Genomic DNA, 15,503 nt, shown 5'->3' with positions numbered 1-15,503 from the left:
CAACCCATGCTAGTTGTTGCATCTTTAGATCTTTCAACATTTCAAACAGATATTTTCATCTGTCACATGAAACCGCTTGCAGGGGGAGTGAGGTTTTTGACAATGGTGTTTTCCGCTAATTACATTATGGAACGAACATTTGCGTGTAGCCTACTGCCGTGTGTGCATTGCAGCATAGCTATAATGTGAAGAAATATTAGTTTAGCAACATTTTTTGCTAAATGTTCGGATGTATTACCTCAGCCTCAATTCTTTTTGAAGTTAGTTTGATGTACTGGTTGTTTGAATTTGGGATCTATCGTTCCACAACTGTCCCAGTCTATTTCTTGCTCCGGGCCCGGTTTCCCAAAGTCACCTTAAGGCTAAGTTCCTCGTTAGAACCTTTCGTAGGAGCATCGTTAAATCTCTGAGCTGTTTCCAAAAACCATCATAATTAACGTTGCACTTTAAAACGCTCAATCTAATGCCGGCCAAAGATTTGAGGAGAGATAGCTGATCCGAGAGCAGCGCTCCCTTTCTTTCATACAACCAGTACAGTATCGACACATGCTCCAACGACGCACTTAGCAAACGTTCTCTCTGCGTTGTGTTTTGGGAAATGCATGTTACATCTTCGGCTGTTGTAGGAAAGATGCATCGTTAAAACACTCGTAAGCCTATGTTCATTCGCTATCGGGAAACCGGCCCAGAACGACAAGCTGACCAATAGAAGAGGTCAACTTTTCTACTATGGTGGATAGTAGATTGATAGGCTAGGTATTTTTCTGTTTGTTACTTGTCTCGTTGGCTGAGGAAAAGTACATGTGGACAGTTATTCTAACATCTTCATAGTGCACATCAGAATTTGGTAAAAAAGGACGTACGCCCCTGCATCCTTGATTTGCATGTTCTGTTAAGATTAATTACCACAATCTAAATGTGATTTATGTCTTCCTGAGCACTGTGGGTGGATGCCATAATCAGGTTACGCACCCATTGCATATGGGTCCGATAAATTTGTCATATGTCCGGTAAATGAAAATGCTGCTGGTCAAATGTCCGGTGCCACATTTTCCTAACAGAAACCCTGACACACTCTCTCTCACACACACAGAGTGGTCCAAACCACAGAATTCTTGTGCTGTTGGCTCAGTCCTCTGGGGTCTGCAGAGCTCCGGCCCTCCCCAGCAGAGAGCCCCTCTGAGCTCGGTGGGTTTAGCATCTCTCTCTCTCGCTCTCACGCTCGCGCTCGCTCGCTCTGCCTCTCTCCATCTCTCTCGCTCGCTCTGCCTCTCTCCATCTCTCTCGCTCGCTCTGCCTCTCTCCATCTCTCTCGCTCGCTCTGCCTCTCTCCATCTCTCTCGCTCGCTCTGCCTCTCTCCATCTCTCTCGCTCGCTCTGCCTCTCTCCATCTCTCTCGCTCGCTCTGCCTCTCTCCATCTCTCTCGCTCGCTCTGCCTCTCTCCGTCTCTCTCGCTCGCTCTGCCTCTCTCCGTCTCTCTCGCTCGCTCTGCCTCTCTCCGTCTCTCTCGCTCGCTCTGCCTCTCTCCGTCTCTCTCGCTCGCTCTGCCTCTCTCCGTCTCTCTCGCTCGCTCTGCCTCGCTCCGTCTCTCTCGCTCGCTCTGCCTCGCTCCGTCTCTCTCGCTCGCTCTGCCTCGCTCCGTCTCTCTCGCTCGCTCTGCCTCGCTCCGTCTCTCTCGCTCGCTCTGCCTCGCTCTGCCTCTCTCGCTCGCTCTGCCTCTCTCGCTCGCTCTGCCTCTCTCGCTCGCTCTGCCTCTCTCGCTCGCTCTGCCTCTCTCGCTCGCTCTGCCTCTCTCGCTCGCTCTGCCTCGCTCGCTCGCTCTGCCTCGCTCGCTCGCTCTGCCTCGCTCGCTCGCTCTGCCTCTCTCGCTCGCTCTGCCTCTCTCGCTCGCTCTGCCTCTCTCGCTCGCTCTGCCTCGCTCTGCCTCTCTCTGCCTCTCTCTGCCTCTCTCTGCCTCTCTCTCTCCCTCCCTCCTGGATTGGCCAGGGCAGACTATAATGGCTGTCATGAAATGGGCTGTTTTCAGACTACAGTCTAGTCATAATATAGCTGTCATAATAATGAACCCAATTTGGAGAAAGTACTTATTCACATTGTCTGTTTCCTATCATGTGGATCTATTTCAACTATTTGGCATGAGATATGGAATCAATACAGAATCATGCCTTACTGTGAAAACCTTTTCATACTATTGTAACTTTGAGCTCATGCTCTTCCTGTTAGCTGGACAGTTTTGCTGGAGCAGAGATCAAAACCATTGTGACTCGCTTCATCCGGGCTCTTCTATTGGAGGTGGCAGTGGTGGGCGGAGCTTGCACTGTGTTGTGTCAGCAAATTGAACTGAATGGTCCCCTATGCCATTACACACACACACACACACACACACACACACACACACACACACACACACACAGTGTAGCCAAATCCTGCTGTTATTACAGATGTCAATGAGAGGGAGGTATAGGGGGGCTTGCTATCCCAACGCATGGTGTTTCACTCCTTCACTAACCACTAGGCTCTCTTTCTCTCACACAGCACAAGAATAGTGTCTTTATGAAGTCAGGTTCCACTATTACATTACATTAACGTCATTTAGCAGACGCTCTTATCCGTACTCAGGCCCTCTTAAAGCAGCTGACAGATGTTTGATACGCTGTAATTCACACTGCTTATAACACATTTGCACAGTCATTCAACAGGCAGTCTTTTAAGAAGGACTTGTGTGTCTGGCAGTAGACTTTCAGTGTACTGTACAGTCTCCCCCTGACAGGCCCCTCAGCCAATGCTGTTAGTTCCCAGTGCTGGGCGTAACACTTCTATAGAATGGGCCGAGATCATATAGACTGCCATCCAAGGGCCTGTGTGTGTACGTACGTACGTGCGTGCGTGAAGCATGCCTATCCTGATAGGCGAGAAATGGTTTGACACTCCTGTCTTCTCTTTCCTTACGCTCCTCCAATAGCCTCCGCAACAAACGGTTCGTTTCTGCAATCTTGAGTGTTAGGTTGTTTATAACCAACGTGTGGCTGAGGTCCGTGGACTTCGCCGTGTGGCTGAGGTCCGTGGACTTCGCTGTGTGCTGTAGCTTCAGAGGTTTAAGGGAAGGAGAGCGAGTAGAGCGGAAGACAGGGAGAGAGAGACAGAGAGAGTATAGAAAGAATGAGGTCTAAAGAGAGAGAAATCCTCGTAGAGCTAGAACGAGTGAGAGAGGGTACTGTAGAAGGTAGAAAGAGGAGAAAAGGAGGAGGGTGAAGAAGAGTGACTAGAAACCCAGTGAAAGTTAACGTCACCGCCTGCCTGTCTACCTGACCTCGTTATCTCAGGCTGCATCCCAAATAGCACCATATTCCCTACATAGTGCAGTCATTTCAGACTCTGTGTCGGTTCTAAGACGGTGAGCGTGAAGGCTCTTAGTGTCAATGTCATTCTGGGTGGGATGTCAAAGAGGACATTGTGTGGCGCTCCAGACTGCTGAGGGCCAAGTGGTGTGTGAGGGCTGAGGGGGCCTCTACAGTGAACTGTAGGAAGACTGAGAGAGAGATCCCCAAGGTCTAACACTGGAGGTCAATTAATGTAGCAACTATGAGAGGGGTTGGAGAGTAGCACTGTCACTTTAAGCTTGCTGCATGCTGACTGACTGCATGCTGAGATTGATAGATTTGTATATTGGTGTGTACTGTGGGTGTTTCTCAATATGTGTGGCAGGGAGCTCGGCCCCAGTGATGTACTGGGCCGTATGCGCTACCCTCTGTAGCGCCTTGCGGTTGGATGCCATGCAGTTGCCAGTCAAGATTCACTCAATGGTGCAGCTGCAGATGTTTTTGAGGATCTGATTTCATGGCTACAGATGTGAGTGCTACGGGGCGACAGTTATTTAGACAGGTTACCTTGGTGTTCTTGGGCACAGGGACTATGGTGGTCAGCTTGAAACATGTAGGTATTACAGACTGGGTCATGGTCTGGTACTCAGGGCTCTATTGTCCCTCCATCAGGTCCTAATGGCCTGGTACTCAGGGCTCTACTGTCCCTCCATCAGGTCCTAATGGCCTGGTACTTGGGGCTCTACTGTCCCTCCATCAGGTCTTAATGGTCTGGTACTCAGGGCTCTACTGTACCTCCATCAGGTCCTAATGGCCTGGTACTCAGGGCTCTACTGTCCCTCCATCCGGTCCTAATGGTCTAGTACTCAGGGCTCTACTGTCCCTCCATCAGGTCTTAATGGTCTGGTACTCAGGGCTCTACTGTCCCTCCATCAGGTCTTAATGGTCTGGTACTCAGGGCTCTACTGTCCCTCCATCAGGTCTTAATGGTCTGGTACTCAGGGCTCTACTGTCCCTCCATCAGGTCTTAATGGTCTGGTACTCAGGGCTCTACTGTCCCTCCATCAGGTCTTAATGGTCTGGTACTCAGGGCTCTACTGTCCCTCCATCAGGTCTTAATGGTCTGGTACTCGGGGCTCTACTGTCCCTCTATCAGTATCATTCACAATTATGTTAATTAATGTTGAATTACAGTGAGACCGGTATACTTTTGCATGACAGTAACAGTCTGACAGAATTTCATGACCGCCACAGCCCTAATGTAGACTCATTTTGATTCTTGAAGAAAGTAACATCAAGTACCAATGTCTTACCCCATCATAACCCAAAATATGTGGTAAAACAGTGTCTTTGAACAAACAACACATACGCAGTATTATAGATTTTTTTTAATGCTTTATTCATTGTAGTAAGAGGAGCGTTTGGTTCTCCAAGGTCTTTCAATACAGACTCTTCACCTGAGACCATTACAGCAGTTATGGCGTTCTCACATAGGGAAGAGCAGGAAGCCACTAAAGATATTGTAATTATAATCACTATCAAAGAGCTGGTACTCAAAGGAGAGCCTCATGTACACCTCATATCCCTTCTCCAGCTACATAAAGACCCCATTAGATATACATCTAAGAATTAAATCAGCTCGGTAGTCAAAATTGTACATCATTCTCTGTCCATTCTTATACAATCAAATAACTGTATGACATTCTGGTTACTACAAGCTCTGAATCTGAAGTTATAGACCCTTCTCACTGGTGCTGTCCTGTTGTTGGGCTGTAGGCTTGACCAATGTTGGTGATGACTCTAGTGTAGACCAGTGTGGTTTCAGTATTAAATGGTCCCACAAATCCTGATGTCAAACCAGCTGAGAAGGCCACCTTTGGTCTGTCTGCATTCTCTCTCTTCAGTTCCTCCACCTCTCTCTCGCTGGCTGTCACTCTGGTGCCCATGGCTGGCAGCTTGGCTGCTTGGTCTGAAATTATTTCAACTTAATCTTTTCATGCTCATATAAACAGATGAGTAAGAAAATCTTGTTCATATTAATTCATAGACCCTGTAAGGAGACATTCATTTCCTGCATTCTCTTTCTTCAGTTCCTCCCCCTGGCTCTCGCTGGCTGTCAGTCTGGCCCCCAAAGCTGTTTTGTCTTTCTCCAGTTTCTCTACTTCTTTTGTAGTTATTCTCTGCTCCACTCTAAGGTCCATCACCTGGTCTTCACTGGCTGCCACTCTGGCCTCCGTGTTCCTCAGCTTCTCTTTCTGTTCCACCACCATGGTTCCCAGCTTGTACACCATGTCTCTAAGCTCCTTCACATCAGTCAAGAGGTCATGTTCGGTGGGTGTGCGTTCGTCGGTCGTGACAGTAGCTTCAGTCCCTCGGCGCTCTCTCTGAACTTCGCTCACTGTGCTCTCTCTGCCTGTGCTGTGACCCTGTTGAGTGATGTCGTTCTCTCTGAGCCCACTCCCTCCCTGATTCCATGTCCCAGACAGACAGAACAGCAACACCAGCAGAGCTACAGCACCCTTCATTCTGGAACAATGCCTCTTCAGACATGATGCAGTTGATGATGCTCTGTCCCCCTCCTTAAATACACACACCTCGGGTAGCACTACACGAGACACGTGTCCTCAATGTACAATTTTTACCTAAAGCCAAGGACTTTTGATAACATTTGATAAGATCTGTTTTACCACATAGCGAGTTATTTGTGTCTATGTTGTATGAGACCCATGAGAAGTGTCCAACTGTTTAGTAAATTATAAATTATATTATATTTCTCTGCAGTTTGTCAATGTATTTTTACATTGTATTTTTACATTTTACAGCAGCTAATGCAGAGCAGTTAAAGGTCCAATGCAGCCTTTTTTTATATATCGTTATCAAATCATTTCTGGGTAAAAATGAAATACCTTACTGTGATTTTTTTTCAATTAAAATTGTAAAGAATAAACAAAAATAGCTTCCTAAACAAATAGATATTTCTCAAGCAAGAATTTTCCTAGGACTGTCTGGGAGTGGTCTGAGTGGGAAGGGGAACACTGAAAACTAGCTGTTATTGGCAGAAAGTTTTGGAACTCTCTTACTTATTGGCCTATTAAATAATTTCCCTCCTGGTGACGTCACCAGGCAGGCCAAAACACCATCCCACCAAAACAGGCTGACAGCTCTTACACTAAAAAGGAATTATCATAATTTTCACAATGTGACAGTATTATTCCATCCTCATAGTGTGGAAATATACTCTGAACGAAAATGCAACATGTAAATTGTTGGTCCCGTGTTTCATGAGTTGAAATTAAAGATCCCTGAAATGTTCCATACAGACAAAAAGCGTATTTCTCTCTAATTTTGTGCATAAATGTATTTATATTCCTGTTAGTGAGCATTTCTCCTTTGCCAAGATAATTCATTCACCTGACAGATGTGGCATATCAAGAAGCTCATTAAACAGCATGATCATTACACATGTGAACCTTGTTCTGGGGACAATAAAAGGCCACTCTAAAATGTGCAGTTTTGACACACAACAATGCCACAGATGTTTTGCGGGAGCGTGCAATTGGCATGCTGACAGCAGGAATGTCCACCAGAACTGTTGCCAAAGAATTGAATGTAAATTTCTCTACCATAAGCCACCTCAACATCGTTTTAGAGAATTTGGAGGCACGTCCAACCCGGCCTCACAAACAGACCACGTGCATGGCAACGTGGGCGAGCGGTTTGCTGATGTCAATCTTATGAACAGAGTGCCCCATGGTGGCGGTGGGGTTATTGTATTGGCAGGCATAAGCTATGAACAACGAACACAATTGGATTTAATCAAGGGCAATTTGAATGCACAGAGATACCGTGGCGTGATCCTGATGCCCATTGTCGTGCCATTCATCCGCCGGCGTCACCTCATGTTTCAGCATGGTAATGCATAGCCCCATGTCGCAAGGATCAGTACACAATTCCTGGAAGATAAAAATGTCCCAGTTCTTCCATGGCCTGCATAATCACCAGGCATGTCACCCATTGAGCATGTTTGGGATGCTGTTGATCAACGTGTATGACAGCTGGTCCCAGTTCCCGCCAATATCCAGAAACTTTTTACAGCCATTGAAGAGGAGTGGGACAACATTCCACAGGCCACAATCAACAGCCTGGTCAACTCTATGCGAAGGAGATGTGTCAGAGATGTGTCACGCTGCATGAGGCAGATGGTGGTCACACCAGATACTGGGTGGTTTTCTGATCCACGCCCTTACCTTTTTTTTTTTTTTTTTTTTAAAGGTATCTGTCACCAACAGATGCATATCTGTATTCCCAGTCAGGTGAAATCCATAGACTGGGGCCTAATTCATTTATTTCAATTGACTGATTTTCTTATATGAACTGTTACTCAGTAAAATCTTTGAAATAGTTGAAAGTTGTGTTTGTATTATTGTTCAGTATATATAAAACGCAGGCAATTCATGTTTTTGACTGCACTGGACCTTTAATGTGCAACTTGTCACTTGCTCATATGAGGAATACAACACTCAATATTTTTTTGGTGTTTTGTCCATTAGTCCACTCTTAATAAAATCCACCAAAATTGTGCATATCAGCAGTCAAGTTTTCAAAGTAAATCACTTTTAGTAGAGCAAAAAAGCATTCCTTGATTCATCTTTGATTCATATAGCAGCATATCATAGCACATCGCTATAACGTAACACTGTATGTAGCAGCATATCATAGCACATAGCTATAACGTAACACTGTATATAGCAGCATATCATAGCACATCGCTATAACGTAACACTGTATGTAGCAGCATATCATAGCACATCGCTATAACGTAACAGTGTATGTAGCAGCATATCATAGCACATAGCTATAACGTAACACTGTAAATAGCAGCATATCATAGCACATCGCTATAACGTAACACTGTATGTAGCAGCATATCATAGCACATCGCTATAACCACTGTGTAATACCTGCTCTATTTCTGTCCATTACAAAAATACAGTGTTACGTTATAGCGATGTGCTATGTTATGCTGCTACATACAGTGTTACGTTATTAAGGCTAGCAGGCCAACATAGCCTAATATAACCATAGCACAATGGAAAAGCACACTATATGCAGAGGATAACCAAGCACACAATAGGAACAGGGCCAACTAGCAGCTTATAGCAGTAACAGTAAGTTAGCACGCTAGGCTAGTAGGCCAAAGCACAACATCGCTATTAGTATATTACCACTGTGTAATACCTGCTTTATTTCGGGCCTATTACAGACAGAAATTTCTTTCTCCCTCTTTCTCGTTTTCTTCATTCTCGCTCTCTTTCTCTCCCTCCCTCAGTACTGAGGATTGGACAGGCGCGGTTCCATCTGTTCAGGGCCAGTCCTGTCCTGATACCGCAGCTGAACAAACATAGCTGCCATGAAATGCTGCTGTGATGTAATGGGGAAATGTAGCTCACATGTATTAATTAGTACTGTTTGAGGTGTTTCCTGCCAATACAGCCCCCATGTGACAAACAGTGAAAACAGAACTGGGTGACTGGGTTCACCTCAACCACACCAAAGGCACAGGGTCTCCCTAACTCACTCAGGACTTCCTGATGTCCTCCTGTTCTATCCCTTTTCTCTTTCTTTTTCCTCCTTCTCTGTCTCCTCTCTCATGCGGCCCAGATGTTGCTCTCTGCCATCCTTCCCTTGTTCCAATACTCCAGCCTTCTCGTTGGTCTCTGTCACTCTGTCTCTCTCTGTCTCTCCAGGTGATTGTTGTTACACAATCCAATGGTCATGTGCCCCATCCAGAATGGCTGCCCCATGGTCATATCCTTGTTTACATGTTAGCCTAACTGTATTGTGTATAGTAGCCTAGCCCATAGGCTTTGGTCTACTATGTGAATTGATTGCCCCCCTTCTATCTTCTGAACTCATGCTACTAGGTGACCTAAACTGGGACATGCTTAACTTCTATACCCTAGTCAACAGCCAGTGGAATCGCGTGGCGCAAAATACAAATACCTCAAAAATGCTATAACTTCAATTTCTCAAACATATGACTATTTTACAGCATTTTAAAGACAAGACTCTCGTTAATCTAACCACACTGTCCGATTTCAAAAAGGCTTTACAGCGAAAGCAAAACATTAGATTATGTCAGTAGAGTACCCAGCCAGAAATAATCAGACTACCCATTTTTCAAGCTAGCATATAATGTCACAAAAAACAAAACCACAGCTAAATGCAGCACTAACCTTTGATGATCTTCATCAGATGACAACCCTAGGACATTATGTTATACAATGCATGCATGTTTTGTTCAATCAAGTTCATATTTATATCAAAAACCAGCTTTTTTACATTAGCATGTGACGTTCAGAACTAGCATACCCCCCGCAAACCTCCGGTGAATTTACTAAATTACTCACGATAAACGTTCACAAAAACCATAACAATTATTTTAAGAATTATAGATACAGAACTCCTCTATGCACTCGATATGTCCGATTTTAAAACAGCTTTTCGGTGAAAGCACATTTTACAATATTCTCAGTAGATAGCCCAGCCATCACGGCTAGCTATTTAGACACCGACCAAGTTTAGCCCTGACCAAAGTCAGATTTACTATTACAAAAGTTTCATTACCTTTGTTGTCTTCGTCAGAATGCACTCCCAGGACTGCTACTTCAATAACAAATGTTGGTTTGGTCCAAAATAATCCATCGTTATATCCAAATAGCAGCGTTTTGTTCGTGCGTTCCAGACACTATCCGAATGGTAAATAAGGGTCGTGCGCATAGCGCATTTCATTACCGTACTTCGAAGCATGTCAACCGCTGTTTAAAATCAATTTTTATGCAATTTTTCTCGTAAAAAAGCGATAATATTCCGACCGGGAATCTGAGTTTCGGTAAATAGAGGGAAAAACAGAAAGACGGGGGCAGCCAGTGCACGAGCCTAAGCCCACTGTCCCCTGATCGGCCACTTGACAAACGCGATAATGTGTTTCAGCCAGGGCTTTGAATTACGTGATTCAGCTTTTTCCCGGGCTCTGAGGGCCCATTGGAGCCGTGGGAAGTGTCACGTAAGAGCAAAGATCCTTTGTAATGGATAGAGATGATAAAGAAGGCCAAGAAATGGTCAGACAGGGTACTTCCTGTACAGCATCTTCTCAGGTTTTTGGCCTGCCAAATGAGTTCTGTTATACTCAGACACCATTCAAACAGTTTTAGAAACTTTGGAGTGTTTTCTATCCAAAGCTAATAATTATATGCATATTCTAGTTTCTGGGCAGGAGTAATAATCAGATTAAATCGGGTACGTTTTTTATCCAGCCGTGAAAATACTGCCCCCTAGCCATAACAGGTTAAGCACCAGCTGTCAGAGCAGCTCACAGATCACTGCACCTGTACATAGCCCATCTGTAAATAGCCCACCTATCTACCTCATCCCCATACTGTATTTATTTATTTATTTATCTTGCTCCTTTGCACCCCAGTATCTCTATTTGCACATTCATCTTCTGCACATCTACCATTCCAGTGTTTAAATGCTATATTGTAATTACTTCGCCACCATGGCCTATTCATTGCCTTAACTCCCTTATCTTACCTAATTTTCACTCACTGTATATAGACTTTTTTTCTTTTTTTTGTACTGTATTATTGACTGTATGTTTTGTTTATTCCATGTGTAACCCTGTGTTGTTGTAATGCGTCAAATTGCTATGCTTTATCTTGGCCAGGTCGCAGTTGCAAATGAGAACTTGTTCTCAACTAGCCTACCTGGTTAAATAAAGGTAAAATAAAAAAAAATAACTAGCCTAGCATGCAACTTACTGTTACTGCATTATGCTGCATTATCCCTGTTCTGCTGTGCTGTAATGGGGAAATGTAGCTCAGATTTATGAAATAGTACTGTATACAAAGGTGTTTCCTGCCAGTACAGCCCCCATGTGACCAGTGACTGGGTTCACTTCAACCACACCCCATAGGGTCTCCTCCCTCACTCCCTCCAGACTTCTCCTTCTCTTCTATCCATTTTTCCTCTTTCTTTTTCCTCCTCCTCTCTCTGTCTCTGTCTCATGCGGCCCAGATGTTCTTCTCTGCCGTCCTTCCCTCGTTCAATACTCCAGCCTTCTCTTAATTTGTTCTGGATTCTCTGTCCCTGTCATTGTATCCTCATTCTTTCCTTGACACAGAAACACTCTTTCTAGCATGTTGAAAATACACTTACTTTACACGCATTGTGATTCCTAGTCTGAAACCAAGCATACTACATTCCTCTCCCTCCCTCTCCCTCCCTCTCTCTCCCTCCTCTCTCCCTCCTCTCCCTCCCTCTCTTCTCCCTCTCTCCTCTCCTCTCTCCTCTCTCTCTCTCTCTCTCTCTCTCTCTCTCTCCTCTCTCTCTCTCTCTCTCTCTCTCTCTCTCCCTCTCTCTCTCTCTCTCTCTCTCTCTCTCCCTCTCTCTCTCTCTCTCTCTCTCTCTCTCTCTCTCTCCGTGTGTCTCTCTCTCTCTCTCCGTGTGTCTCTCTCTCTCTCTCCGTGTGTCTCTCTCTCCCAGGCAGTGGCTGCTGTAAACCTTTCCGTGACTAGCTGTCATTAATCTTCTCTCTCCAGGGGCAGGCTCTTGACTCTGTGCCTGTTAGTGGTTCACAGGGAGAGAGGAAACTTAAAACGTTCCTCCCAAACACACCCGTGTGTGGTGTTGCTGAGTTCTTTGCCCCCTGGGAACTGATGCTGGTCCGACTAGGATGCAGCGGAGTGCGAGCAGTCAAACAAACACCCTGGTTAACACCACTTATGGCATGTCTTTGAATTTCCACCCTGGCTGCTAATAGTGTGGACTAGTAGTGTGCTGTTAGCCTCAGTTTATTGACGCTTCGGAGGGCCTAGGATGGGGTGACTTGAGTGCTGTTGTTGTTTTGTATATATTAGAGTTTCTTCTCTTCTAATTGTTTAGCAGTATGCATTTTCTCCCAACTCTTCATATCCAACTGACTCCTCATGTGTCTCCTTAGCAATTGTTTCCAAGTCATTTCCTGTCCTGAGAATGAGCCCCTATCCATAGTCTGCGGTTTTACTGTGATGACGATTTCCTCCAGTGCTGACTCACTCTGTGTAATTTAGACTGAGCACTACTGCCTTTTAACTGACCCCAGAAACTGCCAGCAGCAAAATAACGGAGTTTCCCCCCGTGTTATGTACTGTATATCATTCAAATAGTTTCCTCCTAGCTAACCAACCAACCACCCACCCACCCTCCAACCACACTTCTACCACACTTAGCCACGATACAGCTCCAACTCTATTTAAGCAGTGAGGTTGAAGTGAATGTAATGCTTCACATGCAAACTCAACGCTCTGAAATCTATCCCATTCAGGCCTCTAAACCAATGTCAATGAACGACCATTGATTAGGGTAATGGTAATAAGAAATGTCATCTGAACAGGCCAACAGACAATGATCTAAGAAGTGGTGTCCTCTAAAACATTATCATCATGTGTTTCACAGGAACTTGGCCATTGGCATAAGGGATCCAGAATTTCCCAGAGGGCCTTGCGGTGAGCCTCCCTCTGCGAGGTGCAGGGATGTCCACATGGAAAGCCTTCTGGTGAGTAACAACTCTTAATATCCAAACAGTATCTCCATATGATCATCACTGTTTCTCTGCACCTTAACTCACAGGGCCTTCAGAAAGTATTCTCACCCCTTGACTTTTTCTGCATTTTGTTGTGTTACAGCCTGCATTTAAAATGGATTAAATTGAGATTTTGTGGCGCTGATCTACACATAATACCCCATAATGTAAAAGTGTAATTATGTTTTGTTTAAATGTTTACATATTCATTAAAAATGAAAAGCTGAAATGTCTTGAATCAATAAGTATTCAAGCCCTTTGTTATGGCAAGCCTAAATAAGTTCAGGAGTAAAAATGTGCTTAACAAGTCACATAATAAGTTGCTTGGACTCATTCTGTGTTCAATAATAGTGTTTAACATGATTTTTGAATGACTACCCCATCTCTGTACCCCACACATACAATTATCTGTAAGGTCTCCCAATCAAGTAGTGAATTTCAAGCACAGATTCAACCACAAAGACCAGGGAGGTTTTCAATGCCTCGCAAAGAAGGGCACCGATTGGTAGATGTGTAAAAAATAAAGAAAGCCCTAACCTAAATGACAGAGAGAAAAGAAGGAAACCGGAACAGAATAAACAAATATTCCAAAACATGCATCCTGTTTGCAACAAGGCACTTAAGTAATAATACAAAACAAATTGGTAAAGAAATTAACTTTTTGTCCTGAATACAAAGCGTTATATTTGGGGCAAATCAGCCTGGTATCTCCAGTTTTAGCCAGGCAGAGCCCCGTTCAGTTCCTTAACCCCCAGTCTGTGGAGGGCAGAAGACCTCACCAGATGGGATGCTTTGAAGACTTATCGAATCAAGATATGAGTGTTTTTATATTTCATACATTTTTTTGTAAATGTTATACATTTTCTTCCACTTTGACATTACAGAGTATTTTGTGTTGATCGTTGACCAAAAATGACAATTAAATCCATTTTAAATCCCATTTTGTAACACAAACAAAATGTGGAAAAAGTCAAGGGGTGTGAATACTTTCTGAAGGCAACTGTATATTAAAGGAATTGTTTTTGTTTGACAGCCAATGACTGAAGGGGACATAAAGGGTACTTATCTAGGGTTTTGACGAACTCCTCTCTCAGGTACGGACAGCTCAGTGGAATGGTAGAACCAATCGCCGGGTTGCTAGGCGCTGTTGCCGTGGTGCTGGCGGAACCACTGTTGCCGTACGCCCTGGCCTTCGCTGCAGGGGCTATGGTGTATGTGGTGGTTGATGACATCATCCCAGAGGCTCAACTCAGGTGGGTAGAGAGAGGTTATTTTTACTGTGCTCTCCTAACCTAGGTCTTAGTCAAGGCTTAGTCCATGTCCAACCCTTTAGAAAACACTGGAACAATGTTTCCTACTAATACAGTACCAGTCAAAAGTTAGGATGCGCCTACTCATTCAAGGGTTTTTCTTTATTTTTACTATTTTCTACATTTTAGAATAATAGTGAAGACATCAAAACTATGAAATAACACATATATAATCCTGTAGTAACCAAAAAAGTGTTAAACAAATCAAAATATATTTTACATTTTAGATTCTTCAACAAAATTCCACAAATTAACATTTGACAAGGCACACCTGTTAATTGAAATGCATTCCAGGTGACTACCTCATGAAGCTGGTTGAGAGAATACCAAGAGTGTGCAAAGCTGTCATCAACGCATAGGGTGGCTACTTTGAAGAATCTCAACCATAAAATATATTTAGATTTGTTTAACACTTTTTCAAATCAAATTGTATTGGTCACATACACATGGTTAGCAGATGGTGTTGCGAGTGTAGCGAAATGCTTGGTCACTGCATGTTATTACATCATTTGGATGTCTTCACTATTATTCTACATTGTAGAACATAGTGAAAATAAAGAAAAAAACCCTTGAATGAGTAGGTGTGTCCAAACGTTTGACTGATACTGTACATGAACAGATTCTTCTACCCTGGTTCCAACTCTGTGCATACAGTAGTTGTTCATAGCTCTGTGACTCTGAGCTGGACTAGATCAATCGCTGTCTTTGTGTTAGTGTGAGCCGCGAGGAGGAAGAGTGGGAGCGGAGCAACGACACTGGCCCCCTGGAATGTTCTGGTTTTCACAACCCTGGGCGTATTGTTTTCTTTAAAAAGCGAGACGGGGAGCGAGCTGTCCTTTTGACTTGTGTAGGTCGACTGTCACTGTGAAGTGTGTAGGTCGACTGTCACTGTGAAGTGTGTAGGTCGACTGTCACTGTGAAGTGTGTAGGTCGACTGTCACTGTGAAGTGATGTGGGTTGACTGTCACTGTGAAGGTGTGTAGGTTGACTGTCACTGTGAAGTGTGTAGGTTGACTGTCACTGTGAAGTGTGTAGGTCGACTGTCACTGTGAAGTGTGTGGGTCGACTGTCACTGTGAAGTGTGTAGGTCGACTGTCACTGTGAAGTGTGTGGGTCGACTGTCACTGTGAAGTGTGTGGGTCGACTGTCACTGTGAAGTGTGTGAGGTTGACTGTCACTGTGAAGTGTGTGGGTTGACTATCACTGTGAAGTGTGTGGGTTGACTATCACTGTGAAGTGTGTGCCTGCTA

At 44.3% G+C, this 15,503-nt stretch overlaps 1 protein-coding gene across 1 annotated transcript in view; it reads left to right on the top strand.

Moving 5' to 3' along the window:
• Window positions 1-15,503, top strand: part of slc39a11 (solute carrier family 39, member 11) — a 145,683-nt gene that overhangs the window by 129,726 nt on the left and 454 nt on the right. The window contains 3 exon segments of the mRNA XM_014158407.2: window positions 12,817-12,835; window positions 12,837-12,916; window positions 14,038-14,196. Of these exon segments, the coding sequence (XP_014013882.1) occupies window positions 12,817-12,835; window positions 12,837-12,916; window positions 14,038-14,196 (258 nt within the window).

Source organism: Salmo salar, chromosome 19, assembly GCF_965601325.2.
Source record: "Salmo salar chromosome 19, fSalSal1, whole genome shotgun sequence".
In the NCBI taxonomy this organism is placed as follows: Eukaryota; Metazoa; Chordata; class Actinopteri; order Salmoniformes; family Salmonidae; genus Salmo; species Salmo salar.
Note: the sequence above shows the minus strand (reverse complement) of the source record. Positions and strands in the feature narration are given on the sequence as shown.